Source organism: Rhea americana, unplaced genomic scaffold, assembly GCF_003343005.1.
Source record: "Rhea americana isolate MKP2758 unplaced genomic scaffold, rheAme1 scaffold_227, whole genome shotgun sequence".
In the NCBI taxonomy this organism is placed as follows: Eukaryota; Metazoa; Chordata; class Aves; order Rheiformes; family Rheidae; genus Rhea; species Rhea americana.
This window is the reverse complement of record NW_028186343.1, coordinates 417,298-445,106: the sequence shown is the minus strand read 5'-3', so window position 1 is coordinate 445,106 and position 27,809 is coordinate 417,298. Positions and strand designations below refer to the sequence as shown.

Sequence of the window (27,809 nt, the reverse complement as noted above, 5' to 3'; positions counted from 1 at the left end):
TACAAGTTGTTATTTTTGCTGAACAATACAGGACATTTTTAGAATTGTAATCAGAGGTCTATGCAAAAAAGGCATGGCAAAATACAGCCACGGTCAATAGGATGATGCCATTGATATTCACGACATTTCTCCAAAGTGGCACTTCTGAAGTGTCAGTCAGTTTCCTCTTCATTGCTTCCTCCTCCTCTTTGCTCAGCTTGGATCCTTTTTGCTGATCTAAGCCACAGAACCAGTTGTAGGCTTTCTTTAAGCATCCTGGCTCTTCTTCATTTCCCTCTGTAACTGGAAGGAATAATACAGCGGTCATGAAATGTAAATATGGATCACCACACGTGTTAGAAGATTTCAGTGACTGAGGACAATCCTATATTTCTCATGGCAGCTCTGACTTATGGTCTTAGCTATATGGAAACAGTTTGAATATGAATAATCAGATGAATAATGTGATTTCACAGCTCACTTGGGAAAAAAAAGAGTGATTTATTATACGTTGCAGGAGGCCTTTTGCAGCCTGGAGACTTGATCTAGTGTTTGAGAAGCAGGCCACACTGCAAAGCKTAACCTGTTATCTCCATTTTTCAATACTTTAATACTTTTAATCAAAATCCAAATAGATGAGTTTGAGGATACTTACAAAAAAGAACSTGGCAGCGGAGCCAGAAGCCTGGCAAGGCGAGCAGGGGTTCCCGCCTGGACAGAGGCCTGGCAGTTCACTTTCACGCTGCCCAGCACTACGTCTTTGCTCTTTCAATCCTGGCTTCTACACACCGTTTCCAAGTGAATTCTCATTGTACCGTTCTGAGTGCAAGAGTCACGCATAGCTCTGGCAACACACATCACCTCGACCTGCAGCTTCTCCACTGTTTTAGTCCTAGAATTGCCCCATCACTAGATAGAGAATGAAATGTTTCCCTTCGAATCAGCTTAATTTCTGATCTATGCTAAGCTTGGTAGATTGGCAGAAGGTACCCTACCAGCCCCTCAAACTTGTGAGGCTTGAAGTTCGGTTATTTTGGTGGAGTTTGGTTGTTTGGGGGGATTTTTTCTTTGAATATCAAGCATGTTATTGTTCCTTCAGGAATGAAATAAGGATTCTCAAATATATTTGATGGCATCTGTAGATATTAGAACAGAAGTTATTCAGCAGTCACCTGATTCCACATCTTTTTCATCAGGTTTCTCCTGCTCATCTGCGTCAAGATCAATACGTTCCTCTTTGCTGTTCCGCAAAGCCCAGCACAAACGGTAAAGCTGCCATGAAACAAAACGAGTTGGTAACAGTTTAGTCTTAATACACAGAAGCAAGCAAGCCTGGGCAGCACATGAACAAKCTATAAGACCATAGCATCCCAAATGCCTGTTAAGCCGACATCTAAGATTGCTATTAGGAATTGGGAATGATTAGGATTATTAGGAATCACTGAAGACTTGTGACAGATAAACGAGGACTATTTCCTTTGTTTTCTTAGAGGGACTATATGATATTTATAGCTGAAATGCCAGGAATAATAGTGTTGAACACCAATGATTTCACCGAGTTCCTTTCCCTGTGGAGCAGGAGTGCAAATGATACTCACGTGTACATCAGGAATTGGCTTGGTCATTAGGGAGACTGCCAGGATGATGATGAAGCTAATCCCAAAGAGAATTATTGCAAAGTAAAGGTAATGAATCCCACAGATGATGAATGGGCATTTGGAAGGGTTCACACAGCTGCCAGATCCATAGGCAAACTCTGTACACATTCTAGCAAGTCCAATTAGCAGCCCAACGATGAGGCCCCAGAAGGCACCCTATAGAAAAGTGGCAGAAGTTACCAAAATGAGAGATTTCAGGCATAGAAATTATTCCTGAGCTCTGAACAGTTGCTAGAGGAAATAAGGAGGTACTTACATGCTACACTGGCATTTGCACATTATTTATGGTTTTTAACCCAGATAATTTCWGTGATTGTACTTACAGCTTAGCATATTAGCACAAGTGAAGGGGGAGGTGACTAGCAGCTCAGAGAAAGAATAAGGAGAGCACCTTATCCAGCTTTTATTAGCAGTTTGCATAGTGCATCTGAATAGCAGTGGTAATGCTGATTTTTGGTAAACCTCAATTATCTGCTAATACATTCATAAATTGATTTAGACATGCAAGTAAATGATACTCTGGCTATTTAAGACAGGGCTGAACCATCAGTCTACTATGTGATACCTATGCAATACAGTTATATAATTACCAAATAACATCCACAACACCAAAATCATTGCTGGAAAAAAAAAAAAAAAAAAAAGAAGAAGAAAAGTAACTGAAATTACATTCACTTGGCTGTGAATTTAGCCCAAAGTACAGAGGACACATACAAATGTGCCTCAGCACAAACAGAAATACAGGAAATTCTGTTTAAATGTAAGAACAAACTTTTTTACTTTAGGGGTGATTGAACACTGGAACAGGTTGCCCAGAGAGGTTGTAGAGTCTCCATCCTTGGAGATATTCAAAACCCAAGTGGAAAAGGCTCTGAGCAACCTGCTCCAGCTGCCCCTGCTTTGAGCAGGGGAATTGGACATACTCCAGGGATGCCTTCCAGTCTTAATCATTCTATGATTCTCTGAAGTCAAACAACTGATGATAGTAGCACAAAATTATAAATCCTGATAAAAATGTTGTAGTTTTAATGCTGAGTTTGAGAATAATACAATTTTAATTATTCTGTTGTCAAAGTTACARAAAGGTTTCAAAGTAAGACAAGATGGTTAATTCCATTTCTAGCTGAAAATAAGAATGATTCTGAGCAAGAAATACTGACAAATTTCATAAGAAGTTACAGTATGGGAATTTATCTTATGCAAGGTCTSATTTCTCTAAAGCTCTGATGCTTGTCTCCCTTACATACTCAAATTCAAAGTGTGCAGTGTACACACAGCTCCGAGGATTTTACTAAATTCTTCCAAAATTCCAGGTGAAGCCAATGACAGATTGCCATGGCATAAAGATTTACTTCTGTTTGTGAAATTTAGCTATATTGGGACAGGAAATGGAAAGTCCTCTGTGTGTAAAATGTGCTTTTGGTGGGGAGGGGGGATATATACACAAATAGTCACCAGAMTGGTTCCTAGGGAAAACAGTGAGAAAAATGTTCCAGCCACACTCAAAAGCAGAGAAGTTATTTCTCTCTCCAGGCTTTCCAAATATACCATATGAGCACCTCTGAAGAACCTACCCTCTTGGGAACATATCTGAGAGATAGGAAGCATTATTCATCCCAGTATTAGAATAGAAACTGAATTTTCGAGTATTGAGTTTTCAGCATCTCTGAGACCCCAGTTATGACGACTGGCTATTGGTTCCATCCAAGCACACGACAGAGTTGAGAGCAGACCTCTTGCTTTCCGATTTCCTTATAAAGGCTTAATACAGCATTTCTCCTTGTTTGCTGTACTAAGAATCAATGATCTCAAATTGAGTCTTACAAGCAATTGGAAACAATGCATAAAATTTTGTTTAAAAGTTTGTTGACAAAGGTATGTAGTGATCTAGTTTAACACGACAGGCGATGTGTTTGTTAAAGCAGTTCGGTGACCACTRTCCTGAAAGATTACTTCCAAATATTAGATCCCTGTAACTTATCCAGTAGTGAAGCTATAGATAACCTAAGTTTCAGAGCTATCGAGAAGTCTAGCAACACAGATTTACCCACAGAGGGTAGGAAGGGTGAATCATTATTTATCAAACTGTCACAGAACTTTTTCAAACAGTTCATCTCTAAAACTTCAGACCCCGGGCCATGGAAACACAAGGTAACCTGTGTTGGCTAGTAAAAGCCATCAGAGCATAAAAACAGTCACCCAACAGGTCACCTAAAGGAACACACAGCATACCTGCTCCCTAATTTGCACTTACCTGCTCATTGACTCGCTTGCAGTAGACAGCAAGCAGGAAGACCGCAGCAATTGGTGGTCCCAGGTAGCTAGTGACTGACTGAATATAATCAAAGAGCTGCCCACTTTGCGCTGACTGTACCATAGGAACCCAGGCAATGCTGATAGCAATTAAAAGTACCATAAATGCCCTGTAAACATAGCCAGATATTCAATTAGCCACCCGCTTGTAAGCATCTCTCAGAAATGAAAGAATCAGCAATTAATCAATAATTTAAATGTTCATTTTGTATTTCAACCAACAAAGTCARTGATAATGGCCAGTTGCCGTTGAACGAAGAAACAAACAAAATCCATCTTGGATATTGTGTCCATTAAATATCAGTCAGTTTATAGCTAAATATGCAATCAAAACATGGAGGAATAATCTTTTCCTTTGTTTATTATGTCTAGAGACAAATTACTAGCAGATCAACTAGAAGAATAGCTACTATACTGATGCTGCAGTATGGTGTTGTGCAAAACCTGCAAAGATATTTAAAACAGTTCTCTCTGAGTAGCAGTAGGAAATAAATACTGAGAATCAGTTTGGCTATTTCATGCATCACTTGCAAATTGGAAACAGGGCTTACAATTTAGATCATACAATATCTATAAAGAAGGTGTACATGGGACAACGTGTCTGGCCACAGGAGGCCACTGCTGCACTGCATGCGCACTGCAAACACGGGTTTTCACCCAGGCACTTTGCAAGGCGCTGCATCGCCGTCTGTAACCCACTGGTGTTTGCTACGGTTCTTCAGCGGGGGAAGACTTGGTAACACTCACCTTCCTGCTAACATGAGCTCTCTCTCAGATGCTCGTGGTCGAATCTTGGTGTAAATGTCCATAGTGAACAAAGTGCTAGCGCTGTTAAAAATGGATGTCAAAGAGCTCATAAGGGAGGCCAACATGACTGCCAACATCAGACCCCGCAGACCTGAAATACAAAGAGACTCCGTGCATGAGCTGGGACGGGCATTCAGGCCCAGAAGAGGCTCAGTAAGTGGCACCAGCCACGGTGCTTTCGCTGACCCCTTCAGCCCCGTCTGGCGTACTTATGTGCTGATGCCTGCCTGACATTTTCCTGCAAAGCCAGCAGAGCGATGTCTGCAGAGCTTTGGGAAAACAGTGCCCACAGCAGTGGTAGGCACCTCTCGAGCTTTTAGAACTTAGCTACTTCTTTTGTGAATGCTGCCTGATTAGACACTGATTAGAAAATAGACCAAGCAGACTTCCCCCAACAATTAAAAAATTCATTTATCTTGGTTGCAGTCCAGTGCTCRCTTGCTTGTGGCATATTTGTAAACCAGTTGCTTGACATAAGTTTCTTTTACTGTTTGAAAATCCGAGTAAACCACTTTTCTAAGTGGTATGAGGTAGTCAACAACATAGTAAGGCAAGTATATGTTGTATTATTATAGAACTATGGGGAAGTGTTACGTATCAGGGAAGTACTGAATATTAATCATAATCTGTTCACAGGTTTTCTGCAGAAGTTTCTCTTCCTTACACGTATACCTAGTTCTCTGTAGAGCAGGTAATACTTGTTACTGAACAGGCTTTAAATGGAACAATGTGCGTCTGGGCCAGTATTTTTTCCTCTCACCTCRGGGCGTTTAACAGAACTGCAGCTGTGGGCCTCCAGCTCAGAAATCCTGACAGAGACGGTCTTTTATAAATCACTGGCAAAGCAGGTTACTTTTGACCTTCCMAGAGAGGGAGCACAGCTACCATTTCATCAGCTCCTATCTGCCAGCTGAGAGCTGGCACTGCCAGCACACAGCTACCCACCACCTCCAGCCACAACAGCCGACGCAGCCTGCCTCCTTGATTAACAGTGCGTAGCGAGGACTGTGCTCTGCGTACCGGAACGGGCCCAGGTTTTTCAATACACAAGTCAGCACAGAGCTTCTGTGATAATTTACAGATTAAATTAATCATATTAAATGACAGTTTARGACCCTAGTTCTAGCAAGAATTTGTGAATCTAAATCTGTGACTTGGGCTCCCTCTATCATCTGTTTTTACAGTCTGGCAGCCTCATCTTTCCTGAAACAAAAAACTAATACAGACAGTGTCTTACCATCTGGCATAAGCTCTACTACCATCTTGGGATAAGCAATATTTGTACAGCCAACTGAGGTGCCACAGTACTGCTGACAGATTTCAGGCACGACACAAGCCACCACATCTGAGGAGAGGATAACAAGGCAGAGTTAGACAAGGTTGTGCTATCAACACATTGCTTCCAAATTAGTCAGGCTTCTGAAGTTTATCTCTGTGATGACCCACTGGACTGACATGCTCGATATCACCCTCAGGCTGCTAACAGGGAAGGGGGTTAGTCTAGGCCTCTTTCCTCTCTGAAAGAATACTATAAAATGCTGCAGGTCAAAGAAAAAAAAAAGAAGAAAAAAAAGAAAAAAAGAAAAAGAAAAGAATTAATTTGTCAGACCAGGACTGAACAATATACGGAAAGTAAGTCAAAAAACAAGTGAGGATCACAGCACAAATGCCCCCCCAGTCTGAACAGCCCTCCTCTGCCTGCCTTTAACCACAGCGAAGGTTTCAGGGAGAGGGGAGATCAGCACTGCCCCAGGTCGCCCAGCAGCCTCCGTGCACAGTATGCCTCTCTCTGTGGCTGAGGACTCTCTTTTCCCCACTGCCAGCAGGAGGTCAGAGCTGGGCAGCATTTCTCATTCCTTTAGCCAGACTGAGGCTGTAGCAAACAGGCTGCTGGGGAGGGAGACTGAATTCCTACCTCCTGAGACGGACAGTGACAGCGTTAGCAGAAACCTGGCATCGGGGAGATGGGAAAGCCCTCTGGCTTCTTACCACGCAGGAACTACTCGTGCATGCATGTGCCTGTACAGCCTAGGTGACAAGGCGACGATCTAACGGGTATTTAGTGAATGACAGAGAGGGGGAAACAGAGAGGCTGGCAGAGATTTGCATGGCAGGATATACCTGGGTACAAAATTCGGCTGATCATTCCCGGCATCACGATGAGAAACATAGGCAAGAGCTTCAGGTATCCGCACAGGATGCAGCCAGCCTTCACGTGGGACATGTTCTTGCCAGAGAGACATCTTTGGACGATAACCTGTCAGCGAGACACGGCAAGCATGCGTGACTCCAGCTGAGGACAGCATTGCATATACACCGTGCCAGCTTCCAGGTACAAGGTGGTATTTAGCCTGTGTCACAGTGATAGAGCTTATTTACCTTTCCTACCACTAGAAAAAATAAAACCTACACGAAAAATCAAAGGATATACTTAAAACAAGGAAGATATCCTTTATCCAGTCTATGTTGAAAAGGCAGCTCTCTTTTTCAGGAGATGTACACAAAGCAGATAGGCTAAAAAGCCAAAAAAGAATAAAATATTTACATGAACAACAGATTTTCCAAATTTTCAAGGCTTTCAAGACGTATCGCTTTCACATTACCTGATCTGTGCACCAGTACCACAGAGCAAGGATGCTCAAACCGAAGACAAGCCCTGGCCACGGCAGGTCTCCATCGATGGGATCTCGGAAGATGTGAAAGGAATCTTTCCGAGGAGAATAGCATTTTGCATCAATTGTGGTATTTCCGTAGGAGATATTGGATGGAATTGCAGCCATGTACTTGTTCATGAAAGCTTCATACCCTCCAACTTTGGAAAACGCTGCAAAATTGAAAGTAAAGAGAGCGATGAAGTATTTAATACTGGGAAAGTGTCTAACAGATCTAGTGCACTCAAGGAGAAAATTCCAGAATATGGATGTAAAATAGCCTAGCCAGTATATATCAACATTTCCAGAAGGCAGTATAGAGTGTTTTACAAGCATTCACACTAGTGACCTATCTTTTTAGGTCTTTATGCAGCTCTAAAAGATCGGTTCAGGCTCCTCTGTTTCGATATCTTTTACACTTGCCGTGCTGAGAAGTGAAATGAAGATAAAGGATTTCCAGACTATGTCAGCCTAGGGCGAACCAAAAGCAGAGTCTTACCAGATTAGGTCAGTCTGAAACTATTTCTGTGGTAACAATGGTGGGATAATTAATTTCAGTGAAAGACTTAGCTAGAGGAAAACCAAGCACTGAGTAGCTAGAAGGAAAACGAAAGGACACTAGAAAAAAATCACAGAATTTCTTATTACTACTTCTTCTTACTTTCCTATGACCCATTCCCATTACTTCTGTTTCACAGCATGATTTCTCTTTTAAAATGTATATGGTCTTCTGGACACATATCATCCTATTCATAAACACGCAATTCATATCTCTCTGACTGGCAAAATAATGGCATCCATACAAGCAATAGGGCCTAAAATGTTAATATGTTTGGGGTGTTTTGGCACAAGATAACAGCTAGAAACAGGGAAAAGCCATGCCATGTGACCAACAGTTCTTCTCACGAATCGGAAGTTTCATGCACTAGCATCTAGATATCATTCAAACGATAAATCCTCTTGTAACAAGCTACTCTTCTGAATTTCCTAAGAGTATCACCATCGCCTGCAAACAAGTCTGCTTTTATCTCCTAAGCCGTTATAAATCCTGTTCTCACACGGGATACTACACATTACCTTACACAATCCCTTCTACTTGGGAGACGGAATGATCTCAGTGACTAAACGGCTTGGCAACATGACAGCTTTCTTCCATGGCAAACGGGTGTACGAACTGAAATCTGTGGGTTGTTGACTTAAGAGGTCTCCACACTGAAGGATCCTCTTCTGTGGGCACTACAGGATTTGTGATTGGACATTCTAGCTTAATTCACCTCCTTYACTTACCAAATCCCATGAGAATAAAGGATCCCACTACCATGATAAATGTTTGTAGGGTATCTGTGTAAATCACAGCTGCCAGGCCACCTAATGGCAAAGAAAAGTTAAGACAAATAGGTTAGCCCCTGCACAAATGCCTCTTTTTGCTTTTCTCACCTTATCTCTCTTTCAAATAAAGACCATAATAAATCACTCCCCTTTCAGGTTACCTCCCTGCCATCTTTTCATTTTCTGGCTCCCCTAATTTCTTCAAGTTATCAGACTGTTCTGCAAACCCACCTGTGATGGTGTAAAGAGCAGTAATAGCAAGCAGGATAATTATGGCCAAATAAAGATTCAGTCCCATAGCCAGCTGTATAAATACAGCTCCAGAGAATATGTCTGCCTATAAAAGGAAAAATGTCACATTAGGAGATAGTCAAGTCCATGTTGACTGTATATCACACATTCCTGATGAGGGTACTGTACCGACATAAACAAYTCCCACTGTAGAGCATTGCAAAGAAGAATAAAAATAAATGTGCAAAATGCAAATAGAGGCTGTCTTACCACAATGACCAGTCTCCTCTCAGTGCCATGGAGAAACTCATTGCTTTTACTTCAAGAGCTACAACACTTCTCGGAGTATTTCCAGGTATTTTTCAATGGTTCCTTTAAGCCAGACCCAGAGGGTCATTTCCTTACCACTATGTGCTTACACACTGAGGAAAAGTTTAATAGCAAAATATGCAAAGCCCAAATCACACTTACAGCCATATCCATGGATGGACTTTGTGATATCTCCAAAACATGTTATGGTTCTCTTCATTTAATGCTACTCTAAGTCTCATTTTTCCTTTACTACTTACTCACATGTGGTATAGCCGGTCTTCCTTGTTCRGGACAAATGGGGATTAAATGCAAACATCTTATTTTACCACTATTTTTAAATTCCCATCAGAAACATTGCCATGCATTTGACTAACAACATATCTACCAAGATACATGACATTACTTGCACCCGGGGGCAAAGCCTGCACACGGGCAATTACTGCAGGGCGACTGCCAGACAGCAACTGCATRGAGGAGCGAGAAGTCCCACGGGCCAAGCAGTGAGAGCCCAGAGCCTCGGACCACAGCAAAGCCTCTAGGGCTGTTTGTGTCCGTGGCTGGGCAGAAGGCACGGCAGAAATATTAGAAAGCAGTCGTGCAGTTCGGCTGGCAGGGAGGGCCTAGAGGAGGAAGCTCTTTTCGCAGCACCATTCATCTTATGCCCTAGGTGTTTCCTTCATTGCTCTTGACTTTAGTTTAGCCTACATAGCAATAAATATTAATGGTTCTAAAATTACACCCACAAAGAATTATACAGTTAATTATTTAGCATCCTAAGCAATACATCAGCTCCTTGGAACTGCTGAGTTACCTCCCAGCTTCACTGCTCCTCTCTCTCAATTAGATTATTCATTATTTCCAGCATTTCCTTGTTTCTCCATTAATATTCTTTTATGGATACAATTAAAAGCTTATCTTATCTTTAAATGGAGTAAATCCTTCCTTTACATCACAGGCTGCCTCTCCAAAGCCACGCACAGATCACTCAGGATCAACTGGCAGATAAATATAAGTAACTTGGAGTGAACATGATGTGAACATCATGGTGGATCCTGCTGCAGTGTTAATGGGGGAGTCAGGATACTGGCACATTCTCTTTCTCTTTACATGATGTGGCAAACCTTCGACACTACATAGTTTTAAAAGAAAATTATCCTTCTTCCCCTCCTCCTCTCCTGGTAAATCTGTGCCAACACATTTACTACTAAAATCATGCACAGTGGTTCTAATGAAAAGGCTGTAATACAAATTTGAAATTCTGGTTTTAAATTTCTGTTTTTCCTAAAGCATTCAGATTCCTTGACATAATGCAGTCGATCACTCATTGTCAAGTTTTTTTTTTTCACTAGACCATTTTCTTTGGCATAATTATCAGGTGCAGCAATGCTGGTTGTTAGCAAGCCCTGAAATCTCACCATCATRGGCATTGCTCACAAGGCACTGTATGCTCAGGAAGCATGTCCATGTCCAGGCAGCCGGGCAACAGAAATCACCTGGGCTAAAAGATCATGTGAGTACTGATCCCAAAGACCCTTGTGGGGCAGTTCTTTCTGGAAGGTGATTGGTTAGCCCCAAAACAAGGTAAAAAAGCAACAAAAATAAACAGAAAACATGCAGGAAAAGAGAAAAATAGTAACAACCATGTATATATGTGTGCAAATTGGATCTGCTCGTCTCAAGGTCCTAGGCACCGTCAGACTGTGCCAAAAAAGGGCACAGTCAGGAGTTACATACCYTCGCATATTATATTGTTCATTGGAAAGCACCCTAGTAATTATACTATTAAGAGTATTACTTTGTATTATAATAGATCAAGGAAGCACCATACAAAATAACTACCCTGGAAACAAGACACTACTCCTTTACAAAAATAAATAGCAGTATCTATCACTGCCAGTCACACTGAAAGGTGTGACTGCCTGCCAAGGGCAGGGCAGGGAGCCTTCCTTCTAGAGCAATTCTTCATTAAGTCCACAAGATGACAATGACATTTATGCAAACGCAGCAGTCAAGGAAGTAAAATGCAAATCTCCAAGCTACGTCACAAATTGTTGATACGTGGGTATGTCTGGAGAAACAAAGTGCCTCTGGGAAGACAGATAGATACTAGCTCCACTTAGCATGSTAACGTCTACACAGCACAGGAAAGTGAGCTATGGTCTGGGACAGGACTGTCCTTCCCTTTCTACTTCTGGAGCTGGTCGTCTGGAGACAATTTAGGCATCTCTGCATGGTGCTGTGTAGCAGGGTACAGAAAAACCTGCTGTGATTTCCTCTGACAGTACCTGAAGTCTCCAAGAAATCTGACTGTTCTGTACAATCTGAATAAAATATGGCAAGTAAATCAGATACGGACAAATTCTGCCGCACTGAATACAGTGGCATAAGGCAACAACGCAGGAGACGTGCTTGTCTACTGCAGAAATCAGAGCCGTGTTTGTATACGTAGCAGGTACTATCGGAGCTGTTCTGGGCAGGTGGAAAACAAGCAAAACGGCTGGAGGAACTTTAYGTCTGCATGGCAGAGAGACCCAGTTCTGTGGCCACCCCAAACACCCATCTGGAATAACGGGGTTCAGGGGAAGCCAGGATGAACCAACGGTAGAGTGGGGAATCTGCTGCTGTACAGATCTCTTGGCTGCTTCTTTGCTCCGTGGACTACAAGAGCAGAAGGCTTCAGTCTCATGACCACGCTGGAAGCTTAAATGGAGATCCTGTCTTGCCTGGAAGACATCCCCACTGAAAAATGCTATCCCATGACTAGATCCTGATATCTGCGTGATACAGACTGGAAAGAAAATACAATAAATTCAGAACCTATATGACACCTTGATGGGCTCGTTAAAAATACACATTGCAGAACAGGACTCTAAATCATTATTTGAATGGATGTGTTTCTCAGCTGCTAGAGCTGTCAGAACACTGTCACCTGCGGCAGACACAGGATTTCTGATTATAGTGATTAAGCAAAACAACAGCTAAAGTCACTGATCCTCTCAAAACACATGCAAATCCAATTCCGGGGCCAGACCCGCAGTCTCAGCCTGTTTAATTTATAACCTTTGTAAGGATTGGTTATCGTGAAGATGTGAGAATGAGAGCAAAAGGCCAATCTTTTAGCTTAAATTGCACTATTATCGCTCAGCTCCCACTCAGAGGGCAAAGAGTAATCTGCCATGGCAACTTCTGAAAAACAACAGATCGAGGTATGCCTGAACTGTGGACTTCTTTAGAATCTCGTTAATTTTAAAATGTATGGAAAGTACCAGGTCCCTTCACTACCTCACAGCAACACTTCCCCTTACTTAATAAACATTAACTTCATAGCTTTATAGGAACCGCTTCTTCATTGAAGCAATCTCTCCTCTTCCCTCGTTTCACCAAAACTGCTATCATTTCCTTTCCTTGTATTTTCCCACTTCCTTATTTTCTAACCTCTCTTCTATTACTCTCTTTTTTCCGTAGTCCTTTTTATTCTTTTCCTCCATCAATATTACTGTTGGCATATTCAGAGGATGATACTAAAAAGGGGAAAAGATTAAGTTTAGGGAGAAAAAATCCTGCTCCTTGAAAACCAAAGAGCCGTCTCTTCCTTCCCAAACCACGGAGCTTTGCTCGCTCCTCTTAGCAGGAGACAGGGCCAGAGAGCTGGAGCAGGATGTTGTGCGCCCAGAACAACGCCAGAAGGTCTCTGAGACTCTACGGTTAAATACGTATTAACCGTTGTTTCTCAGGGAATTAAAGCAGAGAAAAGGGGCAAACTGACAAGCTGTGACCTTTTCTTCTGCCTGCGTCACAGACCCTGAAGACAACAGGATGTAATAAGGTTCCCTCCATTCTAACCTGTTTTAGAGGAAAGCAGAAGCTAAACCTTAAAAAAAGAAAAAGAAAGCACAACAAGCGCCTAGAGAAAGGTTTCCTTGAGACAATCTAGAGAGGAAAAAAGCTCCTAGGGCTGTGGGACAGATCTGTATACACAACATCTCTCACTGGAAGAAAGAAAATCCCAAATCATGTTTTTACCACCCTTAGTTCAGCCAAGGGCTCCGAATTAGAAACAATTGAGCCATATATGTACAACATAATGTAATGGGAGCTTCTTTTCTTTAGATCAGTGCAGAACGGAAGAAATGCTTGAAAAACCTTAACTTACTGAGATCTTTGTGAAAATATACAGTAACAGAGAAAGGATTGACAGGTAAATCTGAATTCGTTTGCCACCAAAACGCTTCTTCAGATACTCTGGCATTGTCACCACCTGCAGAGGGAGAGGAAATAAGGATTCAGACAATGGGAAACGGACACAGAGCAAGTTAGAGAAGTTCTTTGCTGCTCAGCAAGCTGTAAGACTGGAGGGCACGGGGAGGGCAGCTGGAAATGCAGTTGCAAGGAGCAACAGCTCCAGGAGTCAAAGGAGAACAAGGAGAGAGCACCAAACACTCGTCAGAACCGAGAGCCCTCACTGTTCAAACACATACAGATACGGTACAGTACAGATCTCTCCTCTTTGCAGTATTCAAGACCTGACCCACAAACAAGAGGCAAGAGAAAGATTAAAACAGGCAGAATAGAAAATCATAACATAGTGTTTCTACTTACCTCAGCTTTGATATAGACGGGTACGAACAGCCATCCTAGGACAACCACAAATATCAGAGCCTGCAGCCAAGAAAATCACAGCTGAATTAGCCTCCTCTCTCCAGACAGCACTCCTTAAGACCATTTTTCAGACTTGATAGCAGCTAGAGACCACTGAAACCATGCAAATCTGGCTACTGCAGGGGTGCCCTCCCTGCTCTGCCCTTCATTTTACAGATTAAAATCTGGGACTGAAATCCTGGCCAAAATGTTTTTTAGGTATTACAGAGCCTGGATTTCATGCTAGGTGTCCCAGAGTAGCACATGTGGTAATACACTTTATTAAAAAACTGCTGTTTCCTCCTTGCAGGACTTCCCTCTGTCATCAAGGTAGAACTAGCAGCATCAGACTGCCCTAGTCCTCCTCGGAGGCTCAGGGAGCATGGTGGTTAAAATGAGACAAGCCCAGAAGACTGCTGCTTCTAGGAAATATTAAGGAAAGTGAAGGCAGCTACCTGAAACCTATTTGTTAGCTCCTTGGTCCCAGAGCCACCAGTGCAGGATATGTTCCCTCTCCCAAATCAGGTACGCTGCGATTATATGTTATGATCTCTGCTAACTTAGGTATTGGGGAGAGTAGGAATTTTTATACCTCCTTAAATGCCTTCTACAGTGGTTTTTTTGTGATGTCCTGATATTTTACAAGACAAAATGTGTTACAAAACCGTATACTGTATAGGATGTATGACATATGTTTTGTAAAGTATTTTATATTTACCACATTATCATTTTGTAATATATTTTGTATTGCATGTATTCTGTGCACTATAGATTCTACTGTATTACACCTTTTTCTGACTTAAAAGGCTAGCAAATGTGGTCTCATACAGAGCTGTACTTATTTAAACAGATAATATAATTCTGTGTTTTATCTGTTTTAAACAGACACTAATTCTGTGTTTTAATTAAATCTTTTAAATTCTGTCCCTAGACCAAAAATACAAAAGGGACAAAAAATACTGGATCAGCTTCTACTGACATACTAATATAAATCAGAAATAATTCCAGTGGAATAAAACTGATACATAACCATCACAAGTCATACAATATTTCTTTCAAGAGGAGAACCAGGTTATAGAGTCAAAAGCAGTATTTCTGCCACATCTATTAACCTGGATATCAATTCCCTTCTGCTGTAAGTATTTAATGAACTGTTTGTGTAGTGTACCTGCTCAAATACACGCATGCATCATTGCTTCTTCCTAAACAACCATTATTATACACTGTGCATTGATATAAATCCATGGAGAATCTCCCAGGAGATGCAGTGTTAGAGATGAGTGTGTTTGGAGAAGGATCTGGGTCCTAGAGCTTTGAATGCCATGAAGCTTCAAGCAATGTTTGTTGTGTTTTGTTTTGGTGCAAAGAGAAGGGGAATCAAGTTTGTTTCAGCATTAGTGTAAGCAAATAGTGACAGATGACAGATTAATTTTGCAGGTCTCACAGAGTTTGCTTTTTACCCTTATCCTTCTCCTTAAGTAGTTATAACATGAGTAGTTGAATAGTTGACTATTGAATAGTTGACTATTAACATCTACTGGTTTAAGGAAAAAAGGCAGTCCCTCAGGAAGGTACACTTCTTTCACTGCACGGAATTAAATCCAAGGGAAGTATCAACCTATCTACACTGTTAGAATCCTTGGTCTCCTGGCACAATCCCTTCCATGAAGGCAGAGTAAGCAGCACAAAGGCATCACTATCCACACGCGTAGAGGGCGAGAATACAAGGAAATGGGCTGAATCAGCTCACAGGAATCACTGCACTGCTGCAGTTAAAACRGCTCCTGGTGCCACAGGTAGTTCATTTAAAGCCAGCTTGGATATCTCTGTCCCATACTGCAACCATAAGCAGAACACATACSCCCTAAGAATAAGGGGAAGGAGAAAGCGTTTTTGGAACGCAGGTCGGTGTGAAGGAAGTGCCAGATTTCTTATAGCTTGTCAAGAAATCAAAGCSTCTTCGGCAGTTCCTGTGCAGCAAACTCCTGTCTAAAAGGTTATGGATTACAAAACTGATGCATTCCTTCAGACATCCTGCAGTCTGAAAGTGCTCTTTGTAAGTACCTGCAAAGTAATCAAAAGGCACATACAGAGAACAGAATCCACCAATTTCTTTGGTTTAAATGTTCTCTGAAAACCTTATTCAATAGAAATGGGTCATCTTCTCCCAGTGACAAAGAACAAGGAAGAAAACAAGCAAAATAACAGAGGCCATTGGCAATTACAGGTCTGTACAGAAGCAAGCATTGCCAAGACTCTGAGAGGCCTGAATTTTTAGACAACGTTATCTTGATTAACCTCTGCAGAAATCCTGATGTCACAACATGTTCGCTCAAAAGCACACCACTTACATTCCACTCATATCCTCCCGTGGCGATTCCTCCAGCTGCTCCTGTTCCTGCTAGGCCCACAAAATGTCCACTTCCAATGTTACTAGCAAACAGAGAAGCACCAATCTGGAAACAAAAAGGACAAGAAATGTAGGTTTTAGGTGTTTTTCTGGTGTTGGGGACTCATGCCTGTCTATCAGAAGAAAGTCATCAGAATAACTGACAACCATAATCGTCTGGACCACTTTCAAGATTCCCTCTTACTTTCCCCTCTCAAATCTGAGACTCCAGCCATCATCTTGACAACAGTGAGGAATGATCAGGACATTGTGTAGAAGATCGCCTTCCACTTCAGGCAAACGGGTTGTGGCACCAATGAAGATGTTCAGACCTGACCAACCGACGTTTGGGTGGCATCTAATTGACTAGGGGAGATGACTGACTCGCCTTGCTCACAGCAGAAACATCCATGCATACCCGTCTGTCCTGCTGGCACTCCTCAGTTTCTGTTATCGTTCCACAGACTGTAGGACTAAGCGTAAGCCTATCATCAGTAGGAGATGTACAAACTTTGTCCTTGGTTCACTTCTAGTCAAAAGATATTGAAATAACTGAATTAAATTCTGGAAGATGAGAAGTGTTTTACCAGAAGATACAAAAACACCTAACCAAGGACTTGCATTTAAGGAATGCTGATATTTCTAAAATCCTCAAATCTTGCACTGATCCTGCACACAGAACGGTGGGGAGAACATAGGAATTGTTGATCAGAGAAAGTCCAAAAAAAGAAAGAAAGAAAGAAAGAAAGGTTAGTGCTGGATTACAGACAGGCAAGAGTGGTTCACAAAAGGGGAACTGTCCCCAAAAGATCTAATTCTTCATCAAAAAACTCAGAGAATGGGAAAAGATGAAGAGAAACAAAAACATTTAAGGCAGTAGAAATDCTAAACCACAATCTATAAGGTCAGAAAATGAAGTACACAGGGTGAGAACTTGAGGGAGGAAAAGCGATTGGCCTGGATATTACAGGCAGAAGACATGAGCTAAAGTAGTTCCGAGAAGTGAGTGAACTGCCTTTTTCTATTTACTCCTTAAAAAAAAAAAAAAAAAAGAGAGAGAGAGAGAGAGAGAGAAAGAGAAAAGAAAAAAAGGAAACTGAGTTAAATAGAAAAGTAAAACACACAGAATGTAGATGAAAGAAGCTCTGCTGACCAGTTTATAATGCTTTTGTTTAATGTAGACTTCTCATGTCGAAAGAACCCAAAATGCCTTTAAAAGCTTATTTAGAAGCATAAATCCAGRAACCTGCACACACTCCTTACACAGTCGCTGCAGGCAGGCAGCTAGGAAATGTTTACAGTTGCCTTATGAAAGGTAGGGTAGCCCTTGTCTGCAGTCACTAGGAGAAGTTTCGGGTCCTAAAATGTGTGCAAAGGGAATAGCTACTAATTTCCAGGTCTGCAATCACTGCGCTGAGTTCCTTGGTGTAGCAGTAAAAATAAAGGCAATCTTTCCAGGAGCGCAGGGATGCTTGTCTGAGATTCAGAGGAAGAGGCGTTTCACGACAGAAATGCACCTCTGAAGACCAGACTTACTCTACAGAGCTATCCCACAGCCGGGCACGGCACCTGCACTCCCCTGCTCACAAACCCCGTCTCCGGGGTGCAAGCTATGCTGCACGATAAAAGCTCAGCAGAGGATTCTATGATTTCTTTTCCAAGCTTATTTTCTCCTCCTTTCCATAGTCTAATCTCCTGATTTCTTCCAGTCTTTGTGCAGACAAACAGCTCTCTTGCTGCGACAGAGAATTTCTCTCTCCGAGTTCACCCAGGTCTGGATTTCTTTGCACATTTCAAGTCAGTTGTGCCCTACAGAAATGTAACCTGTTTGTCATATCACAGATGTTTCTACAGGARTGATAAGTATTGCAACATTAGTGAATAAACCAGAAAGACCACTGGTATTAACAAAAACTTCTGTTTCTGCCCTCTTTGGGACATCAGCAGTATTTTCCCTGTAACGACCGCAAAGAAGCAAAGACTGGGCATCAGTCATGTCATCCAGTGTTTTCCTTGGAAATGAATAATTAAACTTAAATCTAAGTTATTAGAAATGCAATCACCAGAAAATATTAACCACTTTAATCTCTGACTTTATCTAATGTGTCCCCACTCCTGTTTCAAAAGCTTAAAACGTACTGTAAGCAGATTCAAGTAATAAAAGCAGCTAATGACGAACTCTGAGAACTGACAGCTACAGCAAGCCTTGGCTCACTGCCGGAAAACACAACCCGGGACGCATCATCGCGTTCTCCGGCACTACTGGGTTCCCAGCTTCACCCAAAGTACATTTGTATTTTGAGAAAAATACAAAACCAGACCAAATCGATGCAAGAGATCACCAAGATGTCTGGGGCTGGCACAAGGACAAAGCAATGCGAATGCACATACCTATCCCCTTCAGTTTCTAAATTTTCTTTTCCGAATTAGGGTATATCCAGTGCAGTAAAAGCGTTAGCAAAACACATAGTAATAACAGATGCAATTAAAAATGTTTTCTGTCATTATGTGTACATGGAAGAGCAGAACTCAGCTTCAGAACTGGAAAAATGTATATAACTCTGAAAACCGGAGCGTAGTTAAAGCAAGGGGAGTATTTACCAACTGCACTTGTGCCCTGCCGGCTGCTGCTGCCAGCCTGCCACGGCACTTTGAAGGAGGAGGGAAGAAGGCAGATGTGCTGATGTATCTTGCTGAAGAACTGACTGCTGCAGTATTTTTATAAAGAAAAAGCCAATTACTGAAATTGCCTAATTTGCTATGGGTAGGTGCTGCAGTGCACCAAGGCATGACCCGAAGAATGTGGTTTCTCCAAAGATTGCAGATAAACATTAACGCTGCTCCCTCATCCCCGGGCCAGCACTAAGGGCCTCAGCGTTCCCAGAAGCAGCATCGCTCCTCCGCGACGCGGGTGCCGGGCGGCGAGCCGTAAGATGGGCTCTCGCTCTGCCGGGGCGAAGGCAGCGCGTGCGACGGGGAGCGCGGCAGCCCGGGTGCCTGCGCTCGGGCTGCTGCTCCCCAGCCCGGGCCGCCGGCGAGAGGGCAGCTCTCTCTGCACGGCGTCTCTTGCAGGCGTGTGGCCGTACGTCAGAGGAAACAGGCAGACGGGGCTGGCTGCAAGGAACAAAAGCTGGCAAGAGGGCAAAAAGCTGAACCAGCCGGAGGCAACCGTGGAACATTAACTCCCTTAAAACCCTTTAAGGGGTCAGGTTTTAACAGGAGCTCTCTGTTCAGGGAAGTACCATCACACCATGGGCAGATAATGATCACTGTTTTCTCCGTGTTATTCATTAATCGATTCACCTTGCTCTTTTCATGAACTTGGGATGCACAGACATCCTGGCACTCGCTGTTCCGAATCGGATACGATGCACTTTGTAAAGCAGCGGTCACTGCAGCAGCAGTCTGCGGGCTCTGCGGCTTACGCCTTTCCGGAGCTTTACACCCTCCTGTGTCAGAGAGGCGCCTGCATTTAGCCCCTCTACAGAGAGCAGTGTAACGGCTCCCTCGCAGCGGGGTGCCGTCTCTAGCCTTGCTCTGCCGTGTCCCTTCTCCTACGGACCACCTGCAGGAGCTGCTGCTCATACCACTCCTCCCTGGACAGATTTCACAATCCCCTGTAYGACGATTAATCCTTTACAGTGTTCATGCTTTTCTTTAACTCACATCTGTTCCCTGTAACATGTGGTTTCTCCTAGATTGAAGGATATCGTTTTTCCTGAGTCTTTTGGGACCACCCTTGGCCACTACAGAAAAAACAGCACACTGCTCAGTACCTCTCCAAAATCTTACCGCCACTCCTCTGAGGCTCTGAGACCCCAAGAAACAAGTGTAGGTTTTTATTCTGCTCTCCTAATTACTCTGCAAGTTCCATATGATGCATCATTGCTCAATTAAACAACGTTCCTACACCTCCAAGTTCACTAAGCAACGGAGGTGGATACCCGGTGCAGACAGAGGAAGGGGTGCTCTGCCCTCCGACACGCCTGACCACTGCCGGACCAGCACAGCTGCCGGCAGGCTAGGCCGACACCTCGGCCATCGTCATCTTCCAAGACACAGGCGACATTTCCAGGCACCCTGGGAGGTTTTGAAGCATTCTGTAGATATCTGTTTCACTGAATTCTTCCTTTCCTGCCACAGCTTCACTTTGACTATTTTATCAGTCTTTTTGCTCTGAAAACTACTGATTTCACACTATTTTGGGGGTGGGACATGACAAAATAGGTTAATTTCTTAGCCTACTTCACCTAAGGAAAGGAAGTACAACTCTTATTTGTACCTGAGTTGCTTTTACTGGCTACTCACAGTAGTGTCAAATTCAGCAAGTGGGGACAGTTCTGCGAACGTTTAGAATTGAACTGGACACAGACAGCAGACGAATTGYGCCAGTAGCCAGTTCCAATGGTCACGAGAACATGGCCATGCAGAATTGAAGGAAAAAAAACAAAAAAACAACTTTTTTTCCTTAATTCTTGCCCCCTCTCACAAAGATGAATGCATCAGTGATAACAAATGGCTGAGTTACACTCCCATTTAAAGTGAAACATGCACTTGACTCTGCATACTATTCAGCAAATCACTTATTATTCAGGAAATCCTTCTAGCTACAGCTGAACTTCAGATGCCCAACAGATACTTTTGTGCTCCACTAGCAATTATGCCTCAGGAGCAGTAAAACGTAACTATCATAACCTTGTGCAGACAGTTATTGTGAAGAGCTACAGAACCTGTAGAACAAAACTCAAAAGCAAAAAAGCTTCAAAACTAAAGTTTTTAATACTGTGCACAAAGTCTTGTTAATCCTGAAAGATTGGCTATTATTGAAGGTGACTGTTTTCCTATAAAAGATATTTAATTTCATAGAATAGTAGAAAGTATCTGGCTGAACTCAACTCCTCCATCTAATAAAAGAAGTTAAAAATTGAGTTTGCAAGGCCCATGTTATAAAGCTGGCATTGTTCCTGAACTTCTCCATTTTTTTTTGCAAAAAGCACTGTTGATTATGAGTATTTAGAGAGCCATGCATGTCTTTCCTAAAGACATTTCCCTCAAACCCCAGGAGACTGTAAGTAGTTTCTTGAAGATTCTTTCCTCAATTTTTGTAAAAAGCCTGTGGAAAGGACAGAATTTCTCACTACTAGGATTAATTTGTGGTAGAATTAAAGTTCTGGTAATACTGAGAATGTAATTATATACATTCATAGAACCATAAAGTCGGAAAGGACCTCTGGAGATCATCTGGTCCAACCCTCAGCATAGCCCATACAGAGATTGAACCCGCGACCTTGGCATTAGCAGCACCACGTGCTAGCCAGCTGAGCTAAACCTGCCCCCGATATCTTGATCTTTAATTAACTACTAGAGCTACTGAGTCAATTCATCCATTGCACAACRGCAGTGATTCCAGTGAAATATCACAGAAGTGGCCTGCTCCCTCAGCAGAACAGCCAGAGACCTGCAGTGCACTGGATTCTGCGAAATAYTGAGCAACCTTCATGGCCACTGCTGGAACCAACCGTCTGAGCCAAAGTTGGACAGATTCAGACCAGCGTAACCAAGTTGCTCCTACTTTATACAATGAGAAGTTCAAGCACAGTCAGGCAAAGTGACTTACTCATCATCAAAAGCAGGACTAACGTTCAGTCCTTGACCGCCCRTCTCCTTCAGCCTACTAAACCACAGCTATTATATCATTTAAGTGATCAGATTTGTCAGTAAGAGATCCTAAATACACCGCTAACAAGCCTCTTTCCATTTGGAATCAGCAAAGCTGCCTGTGGCTGCTTTGCAGAGCAGAGCATGGCACAACCGTTGAAGAATATAGTCAGTATAAGCCAATTCAGTTTGTAGCATGTTTGTGGAAGTGTTTTTTCCTTTCTCTCTGTTCCGGAAAGCAGCCAATTCAGTGGCAAGAGTCATTACCCTGAAAGCACAGGGAAGAAATCTGATGCATGAGTCCACTTACAAAACAACTTCCCCCACCCCGTCTCTCATCTAAAGACTGTRGAAATACATCTGCGTTTTCCAGAACTACTTCAGGTTACAGCCTCACCTGGCTAAGTCAAAGCACGTAAGTAGTAAAAACATACACATAACATCAGGTGTGGCAGAACTGAGATGACATCTTTGACTGAACTTTCTATACTTTCATTGTCTTCCTAGGGACATTCCAGCCCAGTTTGCACCRGGATGGATGGATGTCCTATCTGCCTGCTAAACAGTGGGAACAGGTGTTTTGAAATCTCATTTTATCCCAGGCAAACTCTGACTTGGTATTTACCTTGTGGTTTGAGTGTTTGCCATTTGTTTATCTTAGGCGATACCAGGAATAACAACAAAAAGGTTTTATTTTTATGGTCCAGAAAGACGTTCCTGTCATTCCAAAGGGGAGGACTGAAGCGGTGCCGTTAGGGCGGCACGAACGCCCAAGGCTTCATCCCTGCTGAGCTCCCACAGCTGGGGCAGGAGGCAGAGACRGTCCCAGAGGCACCTGCTGCACTGTAGCTCATCCTTTCTCGCCTATTATAGGAGGGGGAGAGCTTGCTGTAGTGGTTGTTTTTGTGCTGCCAGAAAACTGAGTGTTAGGTTACAACCCCTGGGTCTTCAGGGAACCGTTGGGGACAGAAGGATTTTCCTGGTGAGCCTTCCCGGCCTTGCCTCTTTCACCTTCATGTACGTCTGCACAGAAGGGTAGCAATTCATTKTCACCCTTGACCGCGGTATAGAATAGCACAAGGGTAAAAGCAGCCCATTTGTTACACTGAGAGCTAAGCAAAGTAATGTGTTTTTTATTCTAAAATTATGGAATTTACTTTAAAATATTTTGGAAACTTTTCTTYCCTCAAGCTTCTTACGGAACCTGAATTTTCTTAGATCTACTCTACCAAACAAGGACATCTTCCACTGTCTTTAGCCCTTTGATCTTTTTATGCCATTAAAACAGCAGCCCTGATCCCTTCTAAAGGCAGACAGTGGCTTTCTGAAGTACAAGAAAACTGAAAGAGGCGTTAGGCATTTCTGTAACCCACTCCTAAATTTTTAGGGAACAAATATTTACTCAATTCTTTTTCTCTCTCCCCTGATCCTGTAACTGAATCCATGTGGGTGGAATTTTCAATCAAAAATCTTGCTGAAGTGCAGAAATTTGGAAACGACTGCAAGGTCAGGAATATTCAGGATTGCCATCCAAGCATATGGAAAAAAATGGCTTTAAAAGTGCCATACTGGTGACAGAAAATGCAGGTTTGTCTGTTTTCTGCTTTTCCAGGAAGTCACACTGAACAGACTCTCTGTGGTCTAGAAGAAGCAGATGAAGGTTTCTAATAGCAGTTCTGCCAGAGGCCTGCTGGGTGACTATGAACACATTGTTGCTCGGTTTCTCAATCTCTGAAGAGACTACAGCTCCACAGAAGACAAATTCAACGTAAATCACAGAATCTTTAAATTTACATTTAAATAATTTACATTTAATTTTATATTTCATCAGTAAGTTATCATAATCTTTCCAGGATTTCATCCTTGTACAGACCAGAACTTTCTGCCAAAAGCAAAAATAAAAAAGCAACACCAGGAATAATTTCAGTAAATTMATTTTTCCCTGTGATAATCTCACAATGAGACAGCTACTTTGAGTGCCGTGAATGTAATAAATTCAAGACATTAAAAACGTTTTAAGTGGGCTAATTTGCAAAGCACTGGATTTGCCTACACCACCATCACCAATTCATCTAGGCTCAAACAAGTTAGCCATGCAAGCAAAGCAACTCAGGGCTCAGCATGGGCAACTTCCCCAACACCTTTTCCTACTTATCAGGTGGCTTTTGTAGTGCWGTTAGCACTACATCGTCATGCCTAGAGAGCGAGTATAAAGTTGGGCTGGGTGCATCTACACTRCATAGTCATCACAGTCTTGACAGTATTGTAGACATATTTAATATTTACGGACTAGGCATATTTATATGCAAGTGGCTGCATATACACATGCATAAATCTAYTTTATATATATACAGAGCAGATGCTAACACTCACCGGCCACCACACCATGTTCCGTCCAGCCAGGAAGAACCCACCTACTGTCCCTCGGTTGGTTGAGTACATGGCCTGGAAAGGAAAAGAAAGAACGATTGAATCAYGTTTTCAAGTCTAATAGGCAAGTCATACAAAGACTAATGATAAACAGGTAGGATAGAGGAGTAAAACACGAGCATRTGTTGTGGGGTAAACTGGAAGACATCAACACAACTGATATGAAAAAGCAGCTTCTGATGAAAAAAAAGAGAGAGAGAGAGAGAATACCACTGAACAATTCTTTTCTCTTTCTCTATGTTAACCATTCGAGCCTCTTTGCTTCAGCTTTCACTATCATAAAACCAAAACATTAAAATGAAAWTAAAAGAAACAAAATGATTGGTCATCCAACCAAGAACTCAGTGGATAACTTCAAACTCAGGTAAACGCTTCACCAGGTGAGCAATCCCTTTGGTTTCAGGCCCACAAAAAAAAAGATTTATAAGTTGTAAGTTCATGCAAGAGAAAAAAGAGTGCACACAGCTTTTTTATTCAGTATTATCCAACCCCGCAGATCTCTACAAAAATCTGTTTTCTTCYTGTGGTAACAGCAATACACCTGATCCTCTCTGAAGTTCAAAAAAGCAGCCAACAAAAATTYCCTTTTCACACACTCATGTTGTATTTGTTGGGGATGAGCTTTAGAGAGAAGCTTCCTCCAATTTTTGTTAATGACCCTGAACCAAATACTGGATTCTCATTGTCTCCTCCAATAGGCTTTGGATAGGCAAATAAAGGGGAAAGATTTGAGAAAGGTAGCTGGATTTTTTATTCAACTATAGAAGAAGGGAAGTAAATACAATAGACATATTTCACTACAGACAACAACTGAATAAGTAATTCTCTCATAAAAGAGAATATTGTTGCTGGACAGAAGCAGTTCCAGGAACCTCTAGGACACCCTCGCCTGACACGCCACCCATCAGCCCTGTTCTGACACAGAACTTTAACACAACGCTCAAATACAAGCAATACAAGCCAGATTTCTATGGGAAAGACCCGGTTCCCTCCCATATRCTACCAAGGTGTTCTGGCATCCTGAAGCTTCAGGTTTTTTGCTATGCTTTTAGCACAAATTACCATAGCTGTGGTCATTTTGCATCCCCAAAGCACTGAAATATCATATGCACGAAAAAAATGTGGTGCTTCCCAAAACATTGCCAGGCTGCTAGAAAGGGAAGCTTGTTTTGCAGCTGACTTCTCCGTCCTGTGAGGAGGACTCAGGGGTTGCTTCTGGCAAGCATAGGATGTCTCCTCTCAMGTCTCTCTCTGCTTGCCAGTGGTGAGTGCTTCATGAGATGGCCAGTAGAGCTTGCCCCAAGGGGAAAGGGTGCTCCTCAGAAAGAGCAGCTGCTTCTAAATGTAGTGACATTTCACTGTTTGCACTCTTGTAAATCACAGTATTGGTCTATTATCTTCAAACACTTCAGCACTGCAGTTAGGGCAACAGGATAGTATCTGCACCGTGCTTTGTTTTAAGATCAGGCACTGAGCTTTCCCTTGCGTATTCTGCATCGCCTGCATGGGGGCAGGTGGCAGGCCTGCTTAGCTTACAAACAGAAAATCACTGCCATCACTTGCCACCCGTGAAACTACAGCTCCCTGCAATAAGGGCCGTGCTGGCAAAAAAGCTGTAATAATCCTGCACTCAAATGCCACCTATAATCTTGACCCATTAGACTCCTCCGCTGAGAGGGGTCTGCAGTCCCCGGTTCACCATGCAGTCACCATCCCAGCCTTACACTTACACCAGGGCCCTCTTTGCTCCTCAACTCCACGTTCATTCTTCTCCCCACGGCTCCCACAGCTCACTATTTCCTTCTGCATCACCCCACACCATTAATTCCCACTGCAGTCCCCTGTTCTCCACTGCCAAGCTCCATCTATTTGCTTCTAGYCTGCTTTCCAGTAAGGGCTCTGGAGGGCTTGGTCTTCATTCATCAGCTCTCCTTTCCCACAAAGACTCCAGTCACTCTTCCACCTTCCCCACTAGCTCCATTCACCCACCTGAATGATCATCTCCCCAAGCCACCCTCCCTTCTCCAGTAAATACTCACATTTTCCCCATCAGCTACCTGTTAACTATCTCAGTTAACCACCAAGCTCTTTATATAACTACACATTTTAATTTACTGAACTATTTTCCTAGAACCTATAAACTACATGCTCATAAACCAGAAATRAAAAAAATAAAACAAAATAGAAAAGAACAAAATAAAATAAAATCCAAACCTACCCATAGTCCCACTGCCAGGACTACCAAAAAATAGATGACAATAACAGAGATGTCAGCAGGATTGTTGATCTTTTGGGTGGAGTCCATCTTGGCTGCTTTTCTGGCTTTCTTCTTTCTCTCCTTATATGCCTCTTGCAGAGTCCAGGTTAATGATAAACTGTTGTCATCCCCCTACGTCTTATATAATATATAACTTCAGATTCACTTGTCTCCCATGGGACACAAGTTGAAACCGCTGCTTTTCCTTGGACAACAATTCCGTGCCAAATATTGCTCCCGTTACAGGTGCTGCAGATTTCAGAGGTCACTCTTCCTGCCAAAGGTGCTCAGGGTTTTAGCATCTAAGAGCAGATGTCTGAGAAGGAATGAGCACGGAAAGGAGTGGCTTGGCTGCAATAAACCCGCATATCTACCCTACGGTGCGCGAATGCTTTTTTGAAGTGGTTGTACCTGTAAATCTAGTCCTGGAAGATATAATTCTTTCAGATGATGATGTTAAGCAATTACCAGTGAGGAGTGACCTGACACTTGGGGAAAACCCAGGGGTCCAGGAGCTGGGACACACTGTCATCTCTTGATGCAGCAGGATTGCACAATGGAAAAACAGCCCCATATTTCTGGGAAGAAGACAACTCAAAGCTGCTTTCATCTCTCTTGCGGATACAGATAAGGATGCATGTGAATCACAAAATTCAGATCAGGAATTTACCATGCTGAATTTCAGGATGTTTACAGACTGTGGTGTTGGTCCCTCTCCTGTGGCTAATCAGCTTCACATTCAAATAAGTTCAAAGTTCAGCAGCGCTTGGGTCTGTTCTTGTCTCTCTTTATTTGTTTCTCAGACTTCAAAATCAAGCTAAGCGAAATGAATGGCCACAAGGATGTGGAACACACTGATTATACACAGATCTTCCCAGCCCWTAACAGTGAAGCTTCCCTAAAAGATGCCTGTTATTTTCTCCATTTGACTGAGCTCGAAGAAATCAGAAAAATGCAGGATATTTAGAAGGAGAAGCGCAGGTGCCCAGAACATTTCTGGGCTCTGATGGTACTTGAAAGTCCTATTTTCTGTTTGATACCAGGAACTTGTCATTCATTTACAGGTGATTAGACCGCCTTCTGTGTGTAATGTGTTACCCTGAATTTACACTGAGTGGGACAAGCAGTACAGTACACAGAAAGCACAATAGGTTTGA

At 42.6% G+C, this 27,809-nt stretch overlaps 1 protein-coding gene across 3 annotated transcripts; it reads right to left on the bottom strand.

Moving 5' to 3' along the window:
- Positions 1 to 58: 58 nt before the first annotated feature.
- SLC5A1 (solute carrier family 5 member 1) lies at positions 59 to 26,714 on the bottom strand. Of its 3 annotated transcripts, none has more exons than XM_085305852.1 (15): positions 26,614 to 26,714; positions 24,339 to 24,410; positions 16,270 to 16,374; positions 13,880 to 13,939; positions 13,434 to 13,538; positions 8,969 to 9,074; positions 8,696 to 8,776; positions 7,361 to 7,581; positions 6,879 to 7,014; positions 5,995 to 6,102; positions 4,698 to 4,848; positions 3,892 to 4,060; positions 1,578 to 1,793; positions 1,152 to 1,251; positions 59 to 282 (listed from the first exon to the last, which is right to left on the bottom strand). In XM_085305852.1, the coding sequence occupies exons 1-15, from the start codon at positions 26,698 to 26,700 to the stop codon at positions 59 to 61; spliced, it is 1,941 nt and encodes a 646-aa protein (XP_085161978.1). In that variant the 5' UTR covers positions 26,701 to 26,714. The 3 variants fall into 3 exon arrangements, with proteins under 3 accessions (XP_085161978.1, XP_085161979.1, XP_085161980.1); XM_085305853.1 differs by having other exon boundaries at positions 59 to 276; XM_085305854.1 differs by lacking the exon at positions 5,995 to 6,102.
- Positions 26,715 to 27,809: the final 1,095 nt, after the last annotated feature.

Coding starts and splice junctions, on each gene's coding strand:
- SLC5A1 (XM_085305852.1), bottom strand. CDS start 26,700: ATGGACTCCACCCAAAAGATCAACAATCCTGCTGACATCTCTGTTATT. Junction 8,777..8,968: donor TGCTCTTTACACCATCACAG/GTGGGTTTGCAG, acceptor CTTTGCCATTAG/GTGGCCTGGCAGCTGTGATT. Junction 283..1,151: donor TGAAAAAGATGTGGAATCAG/GTGACTGCTGAA, acceptor TATTCCTTCCAG/TTACAGAGGGAAATGAAGAA.